The following is a 24,510-nucleotide window of genomic DNA, read 5'->3' as shown; positions in this document are numbered from 1 at the left end:
CTGCTGGCCAGAAGAGGGAGCCAGATCTCATTACAGATGGTTTTCCACTACCATGTGGGTGCTGGGAATTGAACTCAGGACCTCTGGAAGAACAGCCAGTGTTCTTAACCTCTGAGCCATCTCTCCAGCCCTGGCCATACTCTCTTGATGGCTTAGGTAAGGATGTGTTTAAATGCCTCTCTTGCAAACCTTCGGACAATGGCAACCATCTTTGGTGTGTAGATACATGACTCCAGTCTTCCCCCATCTTCACATAGTGCTCCCAGTAGTGTTTTCTCTGTTCCTGTGATAAAACATCATGGCTAAGGCAATTCATTGGCCTCATGGCTTCAGAGAGTTAGAGCCAGGATGGTGGTGTGAAGGCCTGGTGCCAGGAACAGCTGAGAGCTCACATCACAGAACCACAAGCAAGAGGCAGAGAACACACTGGGAACAGCATGAGTCTTTGAAACCTCGAAGACTGTCCCCAGTGACCCACTTCCTCCGACAAGGCTACACCTCTTAACCCTTTCCAACAATTCCACCAACTAGGGACCAAGCATTCAAATATGGGAGCCGATGGGTAACATTCAAACCACCACATATACCATCATACTTTTTAGATATTGAGTGGGTTTATTTATATAGTCCTTGCTTTTCTTCTGCCAACTGCTTCCTCTCCTCTTTCCACTCCTCTCTCCCTCCTCTCATAAATGAAAGCCCTTCATCTAATATAAATATGGGAAGAAGTTTTTGAAGATTATCATTTATGTTATGAACTAAAGTTCTCCTAAAAAGCCTGATCTACAGTCAAGAGCTTGAAGATTGACCTTGGTTTGACTGTAGACAATCTCAAATAGATGGAATGTGGCAGATAGAGAAGCCAAAGTTATCTTGGTCTATCTTTTAGGCCCTAGGGTAGCCATTTACTGTTGACTGCTGTAAATGAACTAGCATCTTGTGAATACCAGTAAAACTCTTGGAATGTAAACGTTTTGCAGCCCCAGGCTACTCCCAAACTCAAAGCCAAGAATGATAATGTCGAAATATGTAAACCGCATCATTGTCTAGTTAAAGAGGCCATCTTTGTCCTGTAGAAGAGCCTCCCTTACTTGATAATTCTACCTATTTTCTTTTGGGAGTATAAAAGTGTGTGCAATCTGCCAGGCAATAGTGGCACACGCCTTTAATCCCAGCCTGGTCTACAGAGTGAGATCCAGGACAGGCTCCAAAGCTACACAGAGAAACAGAGAAACCTTGTCTCAAAAAACAAAAACAAACAAACAACAACAAAAAAAAAAACACCAAAAATTTTTTTTTTGTGGAATAGTCTCCCTGCAAGCCACACAGGCGACCTACCCATTTAATTTTTATGTAATCAACTAAAGAAAAGTTTCTATGTATGGCTTCTAAACGGGTGGTGGTGGCACATGCCTTCAATCCCAGCACTCGGGAGGCAGAGGCAGGCAGATCTGAGTTCGAGGCCAGCCTTGTCTACAGAGTGAATTCCAGGAAAGGCGCAAAGCTACACAGAGAAACCCTGTCTCGAAATACCAAAAAAAAAAAAAAAAAAAAAAAAAAAGTTTTGTTTTGTTGTGTTTAGAAAACACTCCTTAAATTCAAGACTGTATTTGTTTGTTTGAGACAGGGTTTTGTCTGTGTAACAGCCCTGGCTGTCTTGGAACTAGCTCTGTAGACAAGGATGGCTTTGAACTCACAGAGATACACCTGCCTCTGCCTTTGCTTCCCTAGTGCTGGGATTAAAAGCATAAGCCACTGCCCAGCTTAATTCAAGAATTTAAAACTCTCTCTCACACTCCATTTTAAATTAATGTCTTATTATTAAATTCATTTTATTATTATTATTATTATTATTATTATTATTATTATTATTATTAGTTTTTTTGAGACAGGGTTTTTCTGGCTGTCCTGGGACTCGATCTGTAGATAAGGCTGGTCTCAATTTCAGAGATCTGCCAGCTTCTGCCTTCAGGGTGCTCAGTTTAAAGGCGTGCACCACCATCTTCCGGCATCTTGTCTTTATTTATTTAATTTTATTTTTGAGGCAGGGTCTCACTGTGTAGCCCTGACTGGCCTAGAACGCGGTTTGTAAACCACGGAGGCCTGGAGCTCACAGAAATCCTCTTGCCTCTGCCTCGAGAGTGCTAAGGATTAAAGGGGCGCTCCTCCAGGTCTGGCTAAATTCGTGTCTGTCTTCAAACTGTTATATGCACGTCTTTTTTGCACACGGAAAGAAGGCAGTGGAACAGCTGTATCATCTTCGGCACATACTGTCTCCTTGATACGTCAATTGGTGGAGGAAAGTCGGTTAAAAAGAAATAGTAAGGGGTTCTCAGAGAGCCCCCCAAAGAGCCGGTCTCTCCAAACGGGCTTTCTTGCCCGGGACTCGGAAAGCCAACGGAACTCAGATGTGCGAGGCCGGGGAGGAGATCGAGCCGGCGCACAGAGGGCCGCCCAGCTGCGGGGGAATGGTTTGACGGGGACACAGGGCCGCGAGGAGGCTGCCGCGATGCTCCCGTCTTTGCAGGAATCGCTGGATGGGGATGAAAAGGAGCTGGAGAGCAGCGAGGAGGGTGGCTCTGCGGAGGAGCGGAGACTCGAGCCGCCACCCAGCAGACACTATTGCCTGTACAGCTACTGCGGAAGCAGGTGCCCGCATCCTGCCCGCTGCGCCCGCGGCCCCGCCGCCCAGCCTTGCACCCCGAAGCCCCCACTCGCCATCTCCTCTCCCAGCCAAGGTCTCTGGCCCAATGGGCCCCCCTGGCCTCAGTCGGTTCTTCAAGGCTCGCTTGGGCTTTTATGCCCTGCACTCCCAAGCCTTCTGCCCTCTTTTAGCCTGTCACCGCAGCCCCTGACATTTATTCAGCGCATTCCTTCAGTGTCTGTTCTCTGCCCTCGGTGGCTGTTCCCAATTGCCTTCATTTCTACTACACACTTTCATCCCTGCCCTCTAGTTTTCTCCTTTCTTGCTGCCTTTCTCTCCCCTGCCCACCCACTGCTGACTTTCCAGGAGCCCTTGTGGCCCTGGAATTTTTAAGGTGTGTTTTATATTGTTAATTATGTGTCTCTGTGTCTGTGTGTGGGTATTCGCACATGCATGCTTGTTCCCACTGAGGCCAGAGGCATCAGATACACCTAGAACTTGAGTTATAATTGATTGTAAGGTGCCCTAAGTGGGTATGGGGAACTAAATTTGAATCTTTCCCCAAGAGTAGTGAGCGCTCTTAACGGCTGAAATATCTCTCCAGGCCTTGTTTGTTTTTTTTTTTATTTTAATTAACTAATTTTTCTTAATTAAAAAAAGTATGTGCATTTGTATTTTGCTTGCATGTATGTCTGTGTGAGAGTGATTGAGCTCCTGGAACAGGGGTTACAGACAACTGTGAGCTGCCATATGGGTGCTAGGAATTGAACCCGAGTCCTCTGGAAGAGCAGCCAGTGCTCTTAACGGCTGAGCCATCATCTCTCCAGCCCTTACTTGATTTTTAAAGGGGAATTCCTCCAAACTTTGCAGACACTAGGTCTTTGCTCCACTTATTTTAAGTACGCTGGAGAGAAAGGGGGCTCTTGTCAGCACTCTTTCCTGGGGCCTCTTTGTCTTGTAGCATTGTAGTGGATCCCTTGCTTTTGCCCAGCCTACAAGGGCTGGATACTCTGATTGACAGCGCTGTTTGGTGTATTGCATCTTGCAGACTGACACAGCATCGAGGGGATAGCGATGATGGACGTTCAAGTGGCCTAAATGCAGAAACTCCCTCTGGTGATGATTTCAGGTAAAAACAGCGAAGCATGATTCACTCATGGGCTTTCATGATCTGTGCTTATCTGTAGATATCCGTGGGTATCCTGTGGCTACGGAACTTTCTCTGAGTCAGTCATCAGCTCCTCCTATCCCCTAGGAACCTCTTCTGATTCCCTCCTCCTTGGCTCTTTCACTCACAGCAGGGCAGATGCAAATACTGATAACGCCCCTGCGGTTAGCCAGATAGAATTCTTTTGAGTTTCTTGATTGGAACTCCAGTAAAAATTTGACGTAATATTTTTATCAAGATTTATATTTAAAAATAAAGTGGAGGGGTAGGGGTGGGCCAGGAGCACATGCCTTGATCCCAGCACTCAGGAGGCAGAGGTAGATGGATCTCTGAGTTTGAGGACAGTCTGGTCTACAGAGCGAGTTTGAGAATAGTCAGGACTATACAGAGAAACTGTCAACAAAAAAAAAAAAAAAAAAAAAAAAAAAAAAAAATTAAATAAAAACAACAGCCAAACGTGGTGGCATTCACCTGTAATTCTAGCACTTGGGAGGGGGAATGTAGGAAGATTAGGAGTTCCGGTGTCAGGCTGGGGAGATCAGTGTCAGGCTTAGTCTATAAAGTGTATGAGGACCTAACTTCAATTCCCAGAATCCAGGTAAAAGCTGAATAGAGCAGTGTACTTGGAATCCCAGCCCAGGGTAGGCAGAGAGAGGAGGATCCCTGGATCTTCTTAGCCAGCCAGTCTAACCTAAATCCACAAGCCCCAGATCCCAGTGAGAGACCCTGCCTCAAAAAAGGTAGACAGCATCTGAGGAACAGGTTGACTTCTAGCCCCTGTAAGTATGTGCACATGCGTACACAAACGTCCCTGCACATACGTGAATATGCATATTCGTGTGTACACACACACACACACACACACACACACACACACACACGAAAACAGTTGAAGGTCATCTTCAGTTACACTGTGAGTTTGAAACAGACTGAGCTACATGACACTCTTATCTTTAAAAAAACAAATGGGGTTGGAGAAATGGCTCAGTGGTTAAGGGAACTGGCTGCTCTTCCAAATTCAATGTGCAGCACCCACATGGTGGCTCACAACCATATGTGATGCCCTCCTCTGGCCTCCACAGATACCAAGCACACATTTGGTGCACAAACATGCAGACAAAACAGCCCTACACATAAAATAATAAAACTGAAAAAAAAAAAAAAAAAAAAAAAAAAGGCGAGAGACATGACTCAGTGGTAAGAGCACATACTACTTCAGAGGACCCAAGTTCAGTTCCCAGCACCCAGGTCAGGTGGCTCACGACCACCTCTAACTCCAGATCCTGATTATCTGACACTCTCTTTTGGACTCTGAGGGCACCCAAACCCATACACTCATACAGATACACAGACATACATACACATATACTTAAACAGAAATAGCAATAAATCTTTTTAAAAATTCTAAAACATCAACAATAAGCAAACAAAAACCCACCAAAATAGGTTCAGTGAAATGTCCCAGCAGGTGAAGGCACTTGCTGTCAGGCCTGACGAGTTGAATTTGATATGAGGAATTCATAAAGTGGAACGAGAAAACTCAAATGGATCTGTCTGCCTCTGCCTCCCAGTTGCTGGGACTAAAGATTTATGGCACTACACCTGGGGAGATAATCATCTTTGAGGTTAATTTGGCTGAGTTTCAGAAGTTTCAGTCCGTGGTTTCTTTTTTTATGTGTTTTGTTTTTTTCGAGACAGGGTTTCTCTGTGTAGCTTTGCATCTTTTCCGGAACTCGCTTTGGACACCAGGCTGGCCTCGAACTCACAGAGATCCACCTGCCTCTGCCTCCCGAGTGCTGGAATTAAAGGTGTGTGCCACCACCACCCGACCAGTCGGTGGTTTCTTGACCCTGTTGCCTGTGAGCCTGTGGCAACACAGGAGTTCATGGCAGGAGTGTGTGGCAGAAGAGCTTGTGAACCCCGGGGCAGCTAGGAAGAAAGGGAAAATGGGAGAGAGGCAGGCAAGCTTCCAGCCAGTTGGCCAACCAGTTAGGGTTCTGATACGTTGTTAAGGTCATACTTCAGTGACTTAATGTCCTCCTAAAGGTTCGAATTCTTCCACTACCACTATGGTCTGGGAGCCTTTTGAGGGACATTTCAAGTCTAAACAATAACACTCACCAGCAGGGGTCGTCAAGTAGACAGCATTCTAAGAGAGACCCTAAAATTGGTATGGCAATACACAGCTGTGATCCCAGCACTTAAGAGAGTGGAGCAAGTTTGAGGTTAACCTAGGCTATGGAACTAGTTCAGAACCAGCCTGGGCTACATAGAGACGCAGTTAAGGGAGAGCCCGAGGCCCTGGCTTTGGTGACTTATGTGTGATTTATGGGTGTGTGTGTCCTCCTGGTAAGGAATGTGTGTCTTTCATTTGTCAAGCCTCTCCTTGGTGGATACTAATCTACCGTCAGAAGTGGAGCCAGAGCTGCGCGGTTTCATTGCTAAGCGTCTTTCCAAGGGAGCCTTCTTTGAAGGGCTGGGTAATGTTGCATCTGTAGAGCTGAGGTAAGTATAAAATGTGCTGTCTCCTGTGTTTTTGATTTCTGAGCTAAACATGAGAAGTGTGGAGAAACTCGAAAAGACCTAGACCTGCAGAAAACATCCTTGTTTTCTGTTTTCCAGCGCCTCCTCCCCTTCTACTCCCAGCCAGAGTGATGAATCTCACACATCAACCGTGTGAAATTAGACTGAGTGAGATTCTGGCACGTGGATGTACTGCAGTCTGTTTTATACTTAGAGAAAAGATTCCAGGGCTGGAGATGGAGTCCTGATGCAGAGCACTTACCTAGTGTGTGCAGAGCTCTTTGTCCCATAGCATCATTTAGAAAAGTTAATTACTGCCGGGCAGTGGTGGTGGTGCATGCCTTTAATCCCAGCACTCGGGAAGCAGAGACAGGCAGATCTCTGTGAGTTCGAGGCCAGCCTGGTCTGCAGAGTGAGATTCAGGACAGGCTCTAAAAGCTACACAGAGAAACCCTGTCTGGAAAAACCAAAAAAAAAAAAAAAAAAAATGTTAATTACCAAAGTAGAAATTATATGCCTACAGTTTGTAATGTGCTTTCACAATTGCTGATGTCGTTCTTCTTACAAATGGCAGTTATCTTATTTTCCAGTGAGGAAGGAAACAGAGAATTGAAAGCCCAAGGTCACAGGGAGGTCAGGTCACAGGTACCCTCAGCCTAATCCCAACTGTCTCGCCGTTACACTCCTTCAAATTGTTCAAATATAGGTTCCCTTACAAGTATGCACCTGTGGCCCAAGGATAAAGCTACTGGATGTGCCTGGCACATCAGCATATAACAGCCATGTGAAGGTTTAAAGGACAGGGAACATGCTTATTTTTATGAATGATTATTCTGTGAACAAAGCTGAACTTTGTGTGGATTTTTCTTTAAACAATTTTTAAATTTTTTATTTTATGTGTATGGTTGGTTGTTTTGCTTGTATGATGAATGTGTGTGCACAAGGTGTGTGCCTGGTGCCTGTGGGGTCCAGAAGAGGGTGTTGGATCTCCTGGAACTGGAGGCACAGATGTTTGTGAGCCACCATGTGCTGAGAATCGAACCTGGGCCTTTTAGAAGACTAGCCATTGGAGGCTGGAGAGATGGCTCAGAGGTTAAGTGCACTGGCTGCTCTTCCAGGGGTCCTGAGTTCAATATCCAGCAACTATGGTGGCTCACAACCATCTGTAATGAGATCTGGTGCCCTCTTCTGGCCTGCAGGCATACATGCTGTATACATAATAAATAAATAAATCTTTAAAAAAAAAAAAAAAAAAGAAGACGATGACTAGCCATTGCTTTCTTAACTGCCTAGCCATCCTCCAACTCCTAGATTTCTCACATGAGAAAACAGAATTCAATGACCCTCTGTTAGAGGCTGGTTTGTGTGTTGAGACAAGGTCTCACCATGGAACCGGACTGGTCTGGAACTCACCATGTAGATCATGTTGTTCTCAAACACACAGAGATCTGCTTGCCTCTGCCTCCTAGTGCAGGGATTGGTATGCGTCACCACGCCTAGTCTTTAGGCTGTTTAATTAAACCTCACCTGGGTGAACTGTCATGCTCCTCTGCCAGGATGTGTAAGCTGAGGCTGGGAATCTCTGCATGAGTGGGAGATCTGAAAGTAATACCAGGTCAAGACCAGGGTTCAGAGCGGTCTACAAAGCGAGGACGTGAGTATCAGATGTGCCACTTTATCCCTTTCTCTTTCTTTTCTAGAATTCCAGGTTACCGAGTTGGTTGTTATTACTGCCTTTTCCAACAGGACAAACTGCTTCCTGAAATAGCAGCAGTGGAGCCTGAATATAACCCTTCCGAGTATGTGGTCTGCTTCTTAGGAGGGTCTGAGAAAGGACTGGAGCTATATCCTTTCTTTGTATTTGAGGGTATCGGGAGGGAAAACATGGGGAGGGGGCTAGTAGCTATCACCCTGCCCCCACCTTCTCCACCCTTAAGGGTGTGTCTGACCCTGATTGCTGCCATTTGCCTAGGCTTGTTTCATCCAGTTTGTAGTATTTGAGAGACTTGGTCTTTCTGTGTGTGTGTGTGTGTGTGTGTGTGTGTGTGTGTGTGTGTGTGTGTCCGTCCCGAGACAGGATCTCACTTTGTAGTCCTGACTAGCATGGAGCTCACTATGTAGACCAGGCTGGCCTTAAACTTAAAGAGATCCACACGCCTCTGACACTGAGTGCTGGAATTAAAGGTGTATGCCACCCTGTCCAGCTGAGACCTTGCATTCCCCCCCCCACCAGCCAGGGTTTCTCTGTGTAACCCTGGCTGTCCTGAAACTCCCTCTGCAGACCAGGCTGGCCTTGATCTGCCTGCCTCTGACTCCCAAGTGCTGGGATTAAAGGCCTGTGCCACCACCACCACCACCACCACCACCAGCTGGCAACCTTGTATTTCTTGCTGAGAGGTGAAATACTGATCGATCCTTCTATCTCTCTTCCTTAAGACCATACCTTCAGGCTTGAATTGGACAAGTATGTCCAAGGGCTGAAAAACCACCTGGATTGTGAGGTAAGATGACTAACGTGAGCTTTCTAAGACAAAATGATGAACACACCAGGACTGCTGTACTTGTGGGGTCCCTCGGCAGCCACCAGACACTTCAGTTCTAAGTTCCTCCCCTTGGTGGGCGTACATGCGTGGTGTGGGACACAAGCAGGGGATGCAGCAGTGTTATAGGTGCCGAAGGCTCGTGATTCTGCTTTTGATGTGTTGTGTTCAGTATACTCCTAATGGCTAGAAAACAGCCATTGAACTTGAGATACTCCTGTCTCAGTCTTCCAAGTGTTGAAACTACAGGTCTGCACCAAGATGCATGGCTCACAACTCATTAAGTTTATTGTGGGGAAAAAAAATGGCCAGGCAGCGGTGGCACACACCTTTGATCCCATCACTCGGTAGCAGAGATAGGAGGATCTCTTGAGTTCCAGGTCAGCTAGGGCTACAGTGGTTTTTGCCTTGAAAAAAAAAAAAAAAGGAGGAGTGGGGGACAAAGAAAGTGTGCCGGGCAGTATCTGGGAGGTTTAGAATCGCAAGTTCAAGGCTGGGCTGCACTACATGGCTAAACAATGACTCAAAAACAAACAGAAAAGGTACCTGTCCTAGTTTTTGTTTTCCAGCCATTAGGAGCATATTGAAGGGGGTGGGGGATGGAAAGACGGCTCAGCAGTTAAGAGCACTTGCTGCTCTTTCAGAAGGCCAGACTACAGTTCTCAGCACCAAAGTCCAGTTGCTCATCACCACCTATAACTCCACTTCCAGAAGATTCAACACCCTCTCCTGGACTCCAGGAGGCTTCCACAAGAACATACATACATATAAACAAAAAATAAAAATTTACAAATTGTACTGAAGAAGGGGCTAAGAAGATGGCTTTGAGGACCTGAGTTTGGACCCCCAGTGTTCACATTTAGAACAATCTGGGTGTGGTGACATGCACCTATAATCCCAGTGCTGAAGTGGTGGACAGGCAGATCCCTGTACCTCATTAGCTAGCCATCCCCGCCAAATCAGTGAGCTCCAAATTCAGTGAAAGACCCTGTCTCAAGAAAATAAGATGGAGGGCTGGAGAGATGGCTCAGCTCTTCCAAAGGTCCTGAGTTCAATTCCCAGCCTGCTGGCTCACAATAGTGAGATCTGGCAACCTCTTCTGTCTTGCAGGCCATACATGCAGGCAGAATACAGTATACATATAAATAAATATTTTTTAAAAAGAAAGAAAATAAGATGGGGAGGTTGGAGATGGTACCTGCCACCAAGACTGATGACTTGAGTTCATCTCCAGCACCCACATGGTTGAAGGTCAGAATTGACTTCTATAAGTTGTCCCCTGATCTAAACACAGACACCATGGCGCACATGTGTCCTCCACCACCACCTACCTCCAAAAATCTAATTTAAAAAATGAAGGTGGAGAGCAGTTGAGGAAGACACCTGATGTCAACCCTGAGCTTACACATACACACAAATGCATACAGAGAAAGAGTATACTGAAGAAAAAAGTCCACTAAGGTAAAGGCTTTTATGATATTTAATCAAATGACATTCTCTCTCGATCTAGGAAAAGAGCCTGGGGAATGATGTAAAATCCTATCTGAACAGCTGGTATGAGGATGTGGTGTGTCCGATCCAAAGGGTAGTTCTTCTCTTTCAGGAGAAACTGACCTTTCTGCTACATGCCGTAAGTATTGCGCACAGAGTATCCCCAATTAGAATCTCCTCAGCAGACCACGGATCACTTAAAAAATACTTATTTTCACTAAACATAACTTTGTCCTTCCTCAATATTTCTTCAGACTATGCTTGCTGTTTAGACCACATCTTTTTTTTTTTTTTTTGGTTTTTCAAGACAGGGTTTCTCTGTGTAGCTTTGGAGCCTGTCCTGGAACTCACTCTGTAGACCAGGCTGGCCTCAAACTCACAGACATACCCTGGCTCTGTACTGGGATTAAAGGCGTGCGCTACCACCCACATCTCATTGATTTCTATCTAGAAAGTCTTAATACTAAGGTGGGTTGAATGTCAGCTGGAGCTTTCCATTAAAAAGGTGCTTTCCCATCAGGTGTGCTGGTGCATGTTTATACTCTCAGCAATGGGAAAATAGAAGCAGGAGAATAAGGTTAAGGCTAGCCTCAGCTACAGAGAGAGTTTGACACCCACCTGATTTATGTGAGACCCTGTCCCATTAAAGATGCCAGCTGGCACATGTTTTCACTCCCCTTAAATAAGTTTTGTCTGACCCATCTGCCCCAGACATGCTTGAGCACATGTGGGTGGAAAATACTTAGTCAGGATGTATGCTTGCCCCTGATTGGACCTGATGGCAATGTAGTGAATTGTGGGTTTTGCCTTTTTAAACCCCTGCAAAATGTGACTTGTGGCCATTTCCTGGGAACCCAGGGGTGGGCCTGGCCAGAGTCCATCTACCGAGCCAGTATTTAATTAAAGCTTGCTTCACATTTGGCTCAAAAAAAAAAAAAAAAAAAAAAAAAAAAAATGCCAGCGGGGTCTTCACAGTAAAAAAAGTAGCCAAGCAGTCGTGGAGCATGCCTTTAATCCCAGTACTTGGGAGACAGAGCCAGGTGGATCTCTGTGAGTTTGAGGCCAGCCTGGGCTATAGAATGAGATCCAGAACAGGCACCAAAACTACACAGAGAAACTCTGTCTCAAAAAACAAAAAACCAAACACACACACACACACACACACACACACACACACACACACACACACAAAAGTAATAATCTTTTCTTTCTAGCCACTTTTTAAAGATGGCCTCCCGCCGGGCGGTGGTGGCGCACACCTTTAATCCCAGCACTCAGGAGGCAGAGCCAGGAGAATCTCTGTGAGTTCGAGGCCAGCCTGGGCTGCCAAGTGAGTTCTAGGAAAGGCGCAAAGCTACACAGAGAAACCCTGTCTCGAAAAAACAAAACAAACAAACAAACAAACAAAAAGACGGCCTCCCTAGGTAGTGGTGGCGCATGTCTTTCATCCCAGCACTCAGGAGGCAGAGGCAGGCAGAGCTCTGAGTTTGAGGCCAGCCTGATCTACACAGCAAGTTCCAGGACAGCCAAAGCTACACAGGGAAACTGTGTCAAAAAAAACAAAGACAAAAATTAATAAAAAATAAATAAAGAGAAGGCCTCACTGTTTTCTTTTGTTTTGTTTTGTTTTTTGTTTTGTTTTTCGAGACAGGGTTTCTCTGTGTAGCTTTGCGCCTTTCCTGGAGCTCACTTGGTAGCCCAGGCTGGCCTCGAACTCACAGAGATCCGCCTGGCTCGGCCTCCCAAGTGCTGGGATTTTTTTTTTTTTTTTTTTTTTTTTTGGTTTTTTGAGACAGGGTTTCTCTGTGTAGTTTTGCGCCTTTCCTGGAACTCACTTGGTAGCCCAGGCTGGCCTCGAACTCACGAAGATCCGCCTGCCTCTGCCTCCCGAGTGCTGGGATTAAAGGCGTGCGCCACCACCGCCCAGCCAAGTGCTGGGATTAAAGGCGTGTGCCACCACTGCCCGGTGAGAAGGCCTCACTGTTTAGCGTAGCATGGCTTAACTTTTTTTTTTTTTTTTTTTTAAGAAAAGATGTTAAAAAAAAGAAAAGATGTAAATTATTTAGTGTGTGTGTGTATAGAACAGAGGACAGCTCTTGTGAGTTCTCTTCTTCCACCTTGTTTCTGTGTGGTGTACTAACAGGCTGGCTGGCCCTCAAGCTCTGTGCTGATTGTCTGTCTCTGCCTCCCATGTCACCAGGAGTGCTGGGCTGCTGCATGCCCCAGATCTGGCCATTTATGTGGGTTCTGGGGCTAGCACTCAGGCTGGCTGGCTGGAACACCTAGCACTTTTACTCAACTGAGTCATTTCCAGCAGACTCTAAACTTTCAGTCTTACCTGCCTCAGCTTCTCGAGATTACAGACCTGCACAGCCACACCTGCCTGAAATAATGACTGTTTGAAATGCTGGGAAACGGGCCGTTTCCAGAATATCTGAAAAGGAAAGCAAAATGCAAAGTAATTTTAACTATATGATGGTGTTTGGTCCCCGCACAAGCCTGATGACTGAGCCCAATCCCCAGATCCCACAAGGTGGCAGGAGAGAACTGTGCTGACTTCCACTTGTATTCTCTCTCTCTCTCTCTCTCTCTCTCTCTCTCTCTCTCTCTCTCTCTCTCTCTCTCACACACACACACACACACACACACACACACACACACACACACACACACGCACGAGATAGATTTGGGGGCTGGTGTCATAGATAAGGACACTTGCTGCCAAGCCTGACAACCTGAGTTCAATCCCTGGATCCTTCAGGCTGGAAAGAGAGCACTGATTCCTGCATGTTGACCTCTGACCTATAGAGTGAGTTCCAGGACAGCTCTAAAGCTACACAGAGAAACCCTGTTTCTCAAAACCAATAAAATAAACAAACAAGGCATCACCGAACAGGGCTTTAGCTTGTGTAGGGTGTAAGAGGTCCTGGCTTAATCTGCAGCAATGGAATCAACTTTGCCTTCAAATATTGCAGGCAGCCGCCCATTGGGCCATGTTCATAGTAACCATGTGTGATCACTGGGCGGATGATGCATTGGGAGGGGAGTGGTGGGTCAGTGAGGAACAGAGGAGGCATGTATCAAACTGCGCCCTCTCCCTCTCTCTCATAGGCTCTAAGTGATACTCCTGTTGAGCTTAAAGAATCCGATGAAAAAACCAAGAGAGACATCAACAGGTAAAGAAAGCTTTTCCCGGGGATCCCAGCAGCCCCATTTGGACCTTCCACCCCTAGGGTAGAATGCATTTGTTTTCTCCCGTTCTGCAATGCTGCTGATGGTAAGGACTTGTCTGTGTGACAGGTTTCTGAGTGTGGCCAGTCTCCAGGGACTGATTCACGAAGGCACCATGACGTCTTTGTGCTTGGCCATGACAGAGGAGCAGCATAAGTCTGTGATCATCGACTGTAGTGGCCCCCAACCTCAGTTCCACAATGCAGGTGAGTCGGAAACAGAGGCAGTGTTGGTGGGACCCCTGCACTTAAAACACATGACACAGACATGAAACCTTCATGATCCTAGAAACATGGGACTCAAGTCATGCCTCGTAGTCTACTTTGTGTATAAGAAAATTCACATGTGTGTACACAGGAATAAATACAAACATGCTCATAAAGGCATTTACTTTTTTTTTTTTTTTTTTTTATTTTTTATTTTAAGACAGGTTCTCACTGTATAGTCTAGGCCTTGAGCTGACAATATCCCTGCCTAGCTCTCCTAGGATTACAAGTGTGCTTCATATAAAGGCTTTTTCTGTTTGTTTGATTGTTTTTGAGAAAGGGTCTCATGTAGACTCAATACTGGCCTTGAACTTCTAAACCTTCTTCCTCTGCCTCTCAAGTGCTGAGATTATAGACATTCATCACTATGCCTAGTTTACATTTTCCCATTTTGGGATTTTTTTGTTATTTTGTTTTTCCAGACTGTGTAGCCCTGACTGTCCTGGGGCTCACTACATAGATCAGGCTGGCCTCGAACTCACAGAGATCCGCTTTGCTCTGCCTCCTGAGTGTTGAGATTAAAGGCATGTGCCACCGCCACCCAGCTTTTTTTGGTTTCTCTGTGTAACAGCCCTGGTTGTCCTGAAACTGGCTTTGTAGACCAGGCTGGCCTTGAATTCCACAAAGATCCGCCTGCCTCTGCCTTCCAAGTGCTGGGATCAAAGGCGTGCGCTACCATTGCCCAGTTAAAAATTTTTTTTTTTTTTTTTGGCATTTCTCTTTTTTTGTGTGTTGTTGTTGTTGTTGTTGTTGTTGTTGTTTTTTCAAGACAGGGTTTCTCTGTGTAGCTTTGGAGACTGTCCTGGAACTCACTCTGTAGACCCGGCTGACCTCCCAGATGCTGGGATTAAAGGCATGCGCCACCACTGCCCGGCTTGGCATTTTCTTAAGAAAATCTTTTTTTGCTTTGTTTTGTTATGTTTTTTTGGTTGTTGTTGTTTTTCAAGACAGAGTTTCTCTATGTAATAGCCCTGGCTGTCCTGGAACTCTCTTGTAGACCAGGCTGGTCCCAACTCAGAGATCCACCTGCCTCTGCCTCCCAAGTGCTGGGATTAAAGATGTGCACCACCACACCTGGCCAGAAAATCTTTTGAGTGTGTGTCTGTGTGAGTGAGTGCAGGTACATGTGTACCCTAGCACATGTGGGGAATCACAGGACAACACTGGGTATCAGTCCTCACCAAACAAGATAGTTTTCTATTGGCTGCTCTGTATGTCAGTCTAGCTGGCCCTCAAAGCTCTAGGGATTTTCCTCTCCATGCCTTCCATCTCAACATAGGAACAGCAGGATTTCACATTCACACTTCGGCCTCTGGCTTCATGTGTGCTGGAGATCTGATCTCAGGACCTCATGCTGTCATGAAAAGTGCTTTATCCACTGAGCCACACCCCAGCCCTAAAGGCATTTTTTTTTTTTTGTTTTTTTTTTTTGTTTTTCGAGACAGGGTTTCTCTGTGTAGCTTTGGAGACCAGGCTGGCCTCGAACTCACAGAGATCTGCCTGGCTCTGCCTCCCGAGTGCTGGGATTAAAGGCGTGCGCCACCACCGCCCAGCTCCTAAAGGCATTTTTAAACATGTTTTTATGTTGGTTTTTTTCCAAGAGAGAGTTTTACTGTGTAGCCCAGCAGCCCTGGAACTTGCTCTGTAGACCAGGCTTGCCTCAAATTCAGAGATCCACCTGCCTCTGTCTCCTGAGTGCTGGGATTAAAGGCATGTACCAACATATCCTGCTTCTAAAGGCATTTTTTTGATATAACAAATTGGAAGCAACTTAAATGTTTAACAACAAGAAATCAATAAACTGGACTGGAGAGATGGCTCAGCGGTTAAGAGCACTGGCTATTCTTCCAGAGGACCCGTGTTCAGTTCCCAGCAACCACATGATGACTCACAACTATCTGTAATGAGATCTGGTGCCCTCTTCTGGCCTACAGGCATGCATACAGGCAGAACACTGTATATGTAATAAATAAGTAAATCTTAAAAAAAAAAAAAAAAGATTACAAAGAAATCAATAAATTGCTAATTCACACAATGGAATATCAAGCAGCTAAAATCAAGCTAGAATACGTATTAAAATGTCTCTGAAACATACTGTTTAGTGAAACAGCCACTAAGAAAAACCCTCAGAGCCTTACCATATACAAAACATTCATCTATAAGGTAAAGGGAGCTAGCCAAAGCTTAAAGCATGTATAGGAATGAGGGTCCTTTCTGCTGGGACAAAGGGAAATGTCTTGATGGGGCTTCAACTGCTTGGGCATTTCTTACCATGTGGTAAGCTTAACTTATTTTTGAAGTCGCAAGGGAAGTTTTAAATAATTAAATATAAATGTTTTTATAAAGAAATTTATGGGGCTTGTAGCAGTGGCGCACGCCTTTAATCCCAGCACGCAGGAGGCAGAAGCAGGCGGATCTCTGGGAGTTCAAGGCCAGCTTGGTCTAGGAGTGAGTTCCAAGACAGTCAAGGCTTACACAGAGAAACCCTGTCTCAGAAAAGAAAAATTCATGTGCTAGGACTGGATAGATGGTTCTGTGGTTAATAGCATGTGCTGTTCTTTCAGAGAAAGAATTCAGCCAGGCAATGGTGGCACACGCCTTTAATCCCAGCACTCAGGAGGCAGAGCCAGGCGGATCTCTGTGAGTGCAAGGCCAGCCTGCTCTACAGAGCGAGATCCAGGACAGGCAGCAAAACTACATGGAAAAACTGTCTGGAAACCCACCCCACCCCCAAAAAAAAAGAAAGAAAGAAAGAGAGAGAGAGAGAAAAAGAGAGAGAGAGAGAGAGAGAGAGAGAGAGAGAGAAAGAAAGAAAGAAAGAAAGAAAGAAAGAAAGAAAGAAAGAAAGAAAGAAAGAAAGAAAGAAAGAAAGAAGGAAAGAGAAAGAAAGAAAGAAGGAAAGAGAAAGAAAGAAAGAAAGAAAGAGTTCAGTTGCCAGCACCCATGTTGAGGGATCTAACACTTCAGGCCTCCTAGGGCACCTGTTCTCATACACACGTGCTCACGCGCACTCATAATTGAAAATAATAAAAGTGAAATCTTTTAAACTGACATACATGTGCTTTGTGGTACTTACTTTTGTTTATTTACTGTTGCTTAGGAAGCAACCGTTTCTGTGAAGACTGGATGCAGGCTTTCTTACATGGTGCTGAAGCGGGTAACCCTTTTCTTTTCAGACAAGTCCTAGAGAACTTTAAACTAAAGGTAAGCCACATACAGTGTATCTGTTCTGAATCTGAATACTGCAGGTGATAGCATCAGTGATTGGCTTTTACAATCACAGTGTTCTTTAAATGGAGTCCACAGCCCTGGAGTGACGGAAGGCACCTGCCTGCCGTCCAGCAGCATTGCATGCATGCAATTTCATTTGTATTACTTGGTAGTGAATTGCTTGTTTATATTTAGGGGACATGAAGCTAATAATTTGTGATGCATATCAGTTGCAATACACAAATGATTTCAAATTCTGGTAGGTGAGTGCTGTCACTTTAGGAGATTTTTAATTTTTAAATTTTTTTTTTTTTTTGATATTTCAAGATAGGGTTTCTCTGTGTAACAGCCTCGGCTGTCCTGGAACTCATTTATAGACCAGATTGACCTTGAACTCAGAGATCTACCTGCCTCTGCCTCCCAAGTGCTGGGACTAAAGGCGTGTGCCACCAAGGCTTGGCAGGACACTTTGAAAAGTTTATTATTTATTTAATTTTTTTTTTTTTGGTTTTTTGAGACAGGGTTTCTCTGTGTAGCTTTGTGCCTTTCCTGGAACTCACTTGGTAGCCCAGGCTAGCCTCGAACTCACAGGGATCTGCCTGACTCTGCCTCCCGAGTGCTGGGATTAAAGGCATGCGCCACCACCGCCCAGCTGAAAAGTCTTTTTAAATGTGAGATTCTGTTACACCAAAGGCAAAGCACACTAGCAATAGGAATAATGGAGAGTTTTTAAAAAGCCCAACATTCGCCGGGTGTGTGGTTGCACACCTTTAATCCCAGCAATGGGAGGCAGAGGCAGGCAAACCCTCTGTGAGTTTGAGGCCAGCCGGGGCTGCACAGTGAGACCCTATCACAGCAAAATAAAACAAAGCCAACCTTGTCAACAGACCCTGAGTGTCAGCTTGAGGGGGCATTCTTTAAGCCTCGTCATTATCGTCATTATCTCACTAAACAGATTAACTGGGTAATCTTTTCCTAGGCCATCCAAGACACAAACAATTTGAAGAGATTTATCCGACAGGCAGAGATGAATCATTATGCTTTGTTTAAATGTTACATGTTCCTTAAGAACTGTGGCAGTGGAGATATTCTTTTGAAGATTGTTAAAGTGGAACATGAAGAAATGCCCGAAGCCAAAAGTGTGGTGGCCGTCCTGGAAGAGTTCATGAGAGAAGCCCTGGACTGAGGTTTGGGTCATGACATGGACTGAGGCTGCGTGTGTGGAACTAGCTGTCCTCATTTATAGGACTGCACTGCTCCTAAGATGGCTAGAAACACCCTGGTTCTTTCTTCCTTTTGTACTTTTTTTGTTTAACTTAATTAAACACAAAAATCCAAGGATTATCTTCACAGAGTCCTAGGCAGATAGTGTGTACTACAATTGTGGAGTTTTGCTACATTGCTAATGTCATAAATTTTAAGCTTCAAACATATCCTGCCTAAAAAGCTTTGGAAGTGATCTTTGGCTTCTCAAGAGCTTCCTGGAATATTTAGCAGATTTTTCTCTTCCTCAAAAAAAAAAAAAAAGGACCTTTCTCAATGGACTGTAGAATTTTTTGAACTATATGATCCCAGTGAGATGTGATGACACATGCCTGTAATCCCAACTACTCAGAAGATTGAGGCAAGAGGTTTCTGTAGCTGGAGTTTTCCTGGTCCTGCCTGGCCCAGGGTCAGGACAAAGCTCTCTCACCCGCCAGTCCCACAGCCGCTCAGACCCAACCAAGTAAACACACAGAGACTTATATTACTTATAAACTGTATAGCTGTGGCAGGCTTCTTGTTATCTAGTTCTTCTATCTTAAATTAACTCATTTCTATTAATCTCTAAGTTGCCACGTGGCTCGTGGCTTACCAGTATCTTAACATGTTGCTTCTCATCACGGCAGCTGGCAGCGTCTCTCTGCCTCAGCCTTCCACTTCCCAGAACTCTCCTCTCTCCTTGTCCCACCTATACTTCCTGCCTGGCTACTGGCCAATCAGTGTTTTATTTGTTAACCGATCAGAGCAACACATTTAACACACAGAACACCCCACAGCAGGTTTCAAGTTCCAGGCCAGCCTGAGCTACAAAGTGAGTCTGTGTCCAGCTTGGACTACATAGTAGTCATCAACATGCTGGCCTTACTAGCACTACCATACTGTGTCAAAGATAGATCTGTTTATCCTGTGGGTACCTGATACAGACTGATAGTTGGCATGAATGATGAAACCACTTTTTTAAAGCCAACATGAATCATGAGTGTATGAGTTTAAAAATGAGCCGGGCAGTGGTGGTGCACGCCTTTTATCACAGCACTCAGGAGGCAGAGGCAGGTGGATCTCTGTAGCATCAGGCACACATGTAATTTACAGACCTACATGCAGGTAAAACACACACATAAAATTATCTAAAAACCAAAAAAATAAAAGAAAAAAATGGATGTACTAGCTTCAATATGAAAGTCTCTCAAATGAAAAGCTATTGCAGAAGTGGCCACATCTTTTACAGGTAGTTATTTGCCAGGAGCCTGGATTTTCTTCCTTTTTTATTTTTTTTTTTTATTTTTTTTTATTTATTTTTAAGATGAAAATGCTGGGGTTCTTAAACAGTATTAAGGGAAAAAACAAAACAAAACAAAACAGTAAACACAATAAATATCCTTTCCAAACAAATATAAGAATGTAAACTGGCTGGGTGGCGATGGCGCACGCCTTTAATCCCAGCACTCGGGAGGCAGAGCTAGGAGGATCTCTTGTGAGTTCGAGGCCAGCCTGGTCTACAGAGTGAGTTCCAGGACAGGCACCAAAACTACACAGAGAAACCCTGTCTCAAAAAACCAAAAAAAAAAAAAAAAAAAAAAAAAAAGAATGTAACCTGGAAGCCAGGTGTGGTGATGCCTTTGAATGCAACACTTCACAAGCCAGAGGTGGTTGGAGCTCTGTGAGTTCAGGGCCAGCCTGATTTCCTGATTTACATAGCAAATTTCAGGTCAGTCAGGGCTGCATAGTGAGACCCTGTCTCAATAAATAAGTAATATTTTAAAAATTTTAAAAATGCAAACAAATTCTTCCTATCACAATTGCTCATTGATTTTGGTTTGGAGCTGTGTAACAAGCCTTGGATTGTTTTACACTGAATCAATTGTAAGTGCCCTTGGGTGGCCCTTTCTAATTCCCATGGATGCCAGCTGCATCCACACCCATGGTTGTTCTGTATAGCTCTTTAATAAATCCATTTGATAATGACTTTAGTTTAGAAAATCAGAAGCCTTGTGTGCTCACTGCCTTCAGGATGCAGTGGAGCAGAAGCCTGTACCACTGAGGAACTCGTAACTGCTAAGAGCTGAGTTCCGACTTTGAGAGTGACTGAGAGTGGCCTTCTGCCTTCTCCTCTCCCTCAGTCAGTCCAGGAACACGACTTGCCACGCCCTTTCTTTTCCTTTAATGAGAAATACAATTCAGGATCTTCATAAATGCTTTCATATGCTTTAAAGTTTAATAACTTGAATTGTAGGCAGTATAGAAAAGAATTGAAGTTGCATTTTGATAGCCTTCTGACGATAGTCAGCAGCTCGGCAGCACTTTTCTGGAATCTTTTCCTAATGCACTTGGCCATGTTGAAATCATTTTGTAATGAGCAACATTAGGACATCAACATGTTGAATCTGTAAAAGAAAAATCTTCATTTTCAAATTCACCATCAAGAGTCTGTGGCAAATGGCCTTTAGAAAATAAATGTAATGGCCAGGGTACTGTCTCAGTGTACAGTACTTGCCTGCCAACATGAAGACCTGAGGTTGATCTTGAGAACCTCCATATAAAGTCCAGTGTGGTAACATGTGCTTGTAACCCTAGCACTGATGAGGCAGGGGCAGTCCTGCCGGCCAGCCTCGCTGACTTGTGAGCTTCAGGCCACTTAGAGACCTTACTGGAAAACAAACAAAAGATGAGCTGGCGGGATAACTCAGTGGATAAAGGCCTTGCCGCCAACGCTGATGGCCTGCGAGCTATCTCCAGAGTCCATGTACCGGTGGAAGGAGAGAACCCACTCCTGCAACCTGCTCTCTGATCTCTACACATGCATCCCTCAGAATGAGCCAGTCAACAAACAGGAAAACAAAGGGGTAGATAACTTCTGAGGATTGATGTCCCAGGATTGACCTCTGGCCTTCATCAAAAATAATAAAAATAAAAGTGAATGTTTCACCTAAAATAATAATAAAAATAAAAGCAAAATGCATTAAATCACTTGTGGATATAGGCAAAGTATAACTGTTTATTTGTAGGTACTTTCTTTGCAATGTATATAGTAGTCTTATGTTTAAAAAGAAGTCTGTGATCTATTCTGTACCGCTATTAAAGACAAGGAGAAAGATGTCATGGAATTGATTATCTTGTTGGTCCTGAGAAGAAACAGCTCATGACCCGAAACCTGTATGTATTCAAATTTTAATAAGTGAGTGTATTAAATTTTAAAGGTTTAAAAGTGATGTTCAGACATGGAATAAACTTGTGTTTGTGTGCAACACACAGGAAATATGTGCTTGCCTTGTACCAAAAATGTAACTATATTTGTTATAATAATAAAGCACAGCTTCTAATCAAGACAGATATTTTTTATCTAATTGAGTTCAGTTCACACCTTCAGTAATTTCCAGTAAGTTTATGGGGAAATTATACCTTTTATACACACCCACCCCACACCCACACACATACACATATACATATACTGAGGCATGTGTGAAAAAACTCTAGTCACCTGTTGGAATGCACAAGGAACGGGTAAACAAGTTTTATCATGTTTTATTTGTGGTCTAAAACAGTTTCACCTGGAGAGATGGCTCAGAGGTTAAGAGCACTGGCTGCTCTTCCAGAGGTCCTGAGTTCAATTCCCAGCAACCACATGGTGGCTCACAACCATCTGTAATGAGATCTGGTGCCCTCTTCTGGCCTGCAGGGATACATGCAAACAGAACACTGTATCCATAATAAATAAATAAATCTTAAAAAAAAAACAAAACCGTTTCACCTGTAGGACACAGGTCCTTTCTTCTCTCACACAGAACTATGCTGGAATTAGGGACGACATGGAGAAAGAAGTGCCAGCAAAGACTCCAGTTCCCCGGTGAGATGGGCTCGCTTTAAACGTGTGTGTGTGTGTGTGTGTGTGTGTGTGTGTGTGTGTGTGCATGTGTTTGTGGAGACCAGAGGACCTTGGAGATGTGGCCTGGGGCTTGTCAAATAGGCTAGGCTGGCAGGCCAGCGAGTCCCAGGGATTTGCCTCCTCAGCACTGGGATGACAAGTGTGCACTGCTATGGGATGTTCTGTATGGCAAATGTGTTGCTCTGATTGGTCAATAAATAAAACACTGATTGGCCAGTGGCTAGGCAGGAAGTATAGGCGGGACTAACAGAGAGGAGAAAAGAAAGAACAGAAAGGCAGAAGGAGTCACTGCCAGCCACCACCAGGACAAGCAGCATGTGAAGATGCTAGTAAGCCATGAGCCAGTGGCAAGGTATAGATTAATGGAAATGGATTAATTTAAGCTATAAGAACAGTTAGCAAGAAGCCTGCCACGGCCATACAGTTTGTAAGCAATATAAGTCTCTGTGTTTACTTGGTTGGGTCTGAGCAGCTGTGGGACTGGCGGGTGACAAAGATTTGTCCTGACTGTGGGCAAGGCAGGAAAACTCTAGCTACAGTGCACTACACCTGGATTTTCCATGGGACCTTGGGACTGAACTCAAGTCCCCATGGTTGCATAGCCACTTGACTGAGTTCTCTCCCTAGCCAGAAATTGGCTCTTTGTTTGATTTTTTTTCTTCCTCTCTCTATTATGGAGCTCTGACTGTCCTAGAACTCCATATGTAGGCCAGGCTGGCCCTGAACTCACAGAGATCCACCTGTCTCTGCCTCCTGAGTGCTGGGATTAAAGTCGTATGCCACTATTGCCCGTTGTTTTCATTTTTTATTTTTCATTTTTATTTTTTTTTTATGTGTAGCCCAGGCTGGCCTCGTGATCCTCCTGCCTCTGCCTCCTTCAGCAAATCCTACCAGCGTGCACCACCACAACCAGCTGTTTTCATTTTTTATATTTTTGGTTGTGAGCCTAGCCTTTAACGGCTGAGCCATCTCTCCAGCCCTGTTTTCATTTTTTAAATTATCATTGGTAAGCATTTTAGTAAGTTACTTGATGAATGAGTATCTGACGGAAGAAACAGAAAAGTAAGGGAAATGAGAGGAGGCCAAAGGCAAACTTAATTAGTTTTGGGAAGGCTCCCACATTGTTTGGGAACATTTTTCAGTAATACACAGGAAATTGATGTGAAGGGAAACGACCCCCATTCTACACTTTACAGGGCAATTTAATCTTCAAGCATTTGGTACATGTTAACTGGGAAGCTAGAGGCCGATGCTGATCTGGGAAAGGTGGGCACACAGTTGACTCTTCCAGGCCTCATCCATGTAAAACCAGCTCCGCTGTTAAAGTCCCGAAAGTCCCAGGCTTTGCCCTGAGCATAGATGCTACTTTCATTTCGCCTTCAGGATGTGAACTTGACCATGCCCTGTTCTTCAAGATTAAGTTGTTGATGGCCCTAGGACCTAAAGACTAGGCTTACTGGGGTAGAGAAAGAGGTCTCCAGGGCATTTCAAAGACTTCTCTAATAATAACAACCATATATTAATCATACACATGATTATATATATGCAGTGAGTGAAGTCCTGAGTGAATGTGTGTTGTTGACATGGGCAAGGCCATGTCAAGGACCCCAGTGTGTCAGCCCCAAGGGAATGGCAAAGCCTTCCCTGAGTGAGGCTCAGAGGGATGGCAAAGGTTTCCTCTGCACTGTGTGCGAATGTAGACAGTGTGTGCCGAAAATGTCCACCACAGCTTTTGCCCCCCCACATGTCTATGGCCTGAAGACTGCACCCCTACAGAGACCGTGCCTATCTGAGATCAGGTACACCTGCCTCCTTGTTCAGCTGGATGCCATAACCTGGCTTCCCTGTTCAACGGTATACAGTAAGCACTCCGAGCTTGCGGGGCAGGGTTGCGGCTTCTCCATCCAGGACCATCCGATCTCAGCTTCTCGGCCCTCGAGTCCGGGTGTTTGCTGTTTCTTATTCCCTTGCCAGCTGTCAATCCCGAGAGCAGTGCAGAGTGAGGCACTTGGGAGAGCTGGAGGAGTGGAAGCCAAGCCAGGCCTGAGGGGACACCGGCACTGAGCCTGTCACTCGGGCAGAGTCCCCTAACTATTGGCATCCACTTCCAAAACTCTCCGGGAAGCTCCCTTCGTGGGCGTAGTATGGGCTGAGCAATCCGTTTTCACCAACCACTCAGGGAAGGCTAAGGAAGACAGTGCCAATCACCGGTACCAAAACCCATCAACCCACCACTACCAGTTTTCTCCTCCCACCCACCATGAGCCAGCAGCCCCGACAAAACACTTCCA

At 44.9% G+C, this 24,510-nt stretch overlaps 1 protein-coding gene across 1 annotated transcript; it reads left to right on the top strand.

The window, feature by feature from the left end:
• The first annotated feature begins 2,453 nt into the window (after positions 1-2,453).
• C8BH17orf75 (chromosome 8b C17orf75 homolog) lies at positions 2,454-18,600 on the top strand. The gene is made up of 10 exons (XM_028866963.2): positions 2,454-2,649; positions 3,693-3,773; positions 6,192-6,317; positions 8,036-8,179; positions 8,779-8,836; positions 10,386-10,505; positions 13,478-13,542; positions 13,667-13,803; positions 16,964-17,067; positions 18,053-18,600. The coding sequence occupies exons 1-10, from the start codon at positions 2,510-2,512 to the stop codon at positions 18,257-18,259; spliced, it is 1,182 nt and encodes a 393-aa protein (XP_028722796.1). The 5' UTR covers positions 2,454-2,509; the 3' UTR covers positions 18,260-18,600.
• The last annotated feature ends 5,910 nt before the right edge of the window (positions 18,601-24,510 follow it).

Source organism: Peromyscus leucopus, chromosome 8b (genome assembly GCF_004664715.2).
Source record: "Peromyscus leucopus breed LL Stock chromosome 8b, UCI_PerLeu_2.1, whole genome shotgun sequence".
NCBI classification, from domain to species: Eukaryota; Metazoa; Chordata; class Mammalia; order Rodentia; family Cricetidae; genus Peromyscus; species Peromyscus leucopus.
Note: the sequence above shows the minus strand (reverse complement) of the source record. Positions and strands in the feature narration are given on the sequence as shown.

Coding starts and splice junctions, on each gene's coding strand:
- C8BH17orf75 (XM_028866963.2), top strand. CDS start 2,510: ATGCTCCCGTCTTTGCAGGAATCGCTGGATGGGGATGAAAAGGAGCTG. Junction 10,506..13,477: donor TGACCTTTCTGCTACATGCC/GTAAGTATTGCG, acceptor TCTCTCTCATAG/GCTCTAAGTGATACTCCTGT. Junction 13,543..13,666: donor ACCAAGAGAGACATCAACAG/GTAAAGAAAGCT, acceptor TCTGTGTGACAG/GTTTCTGAGTGTGGCCAGTC.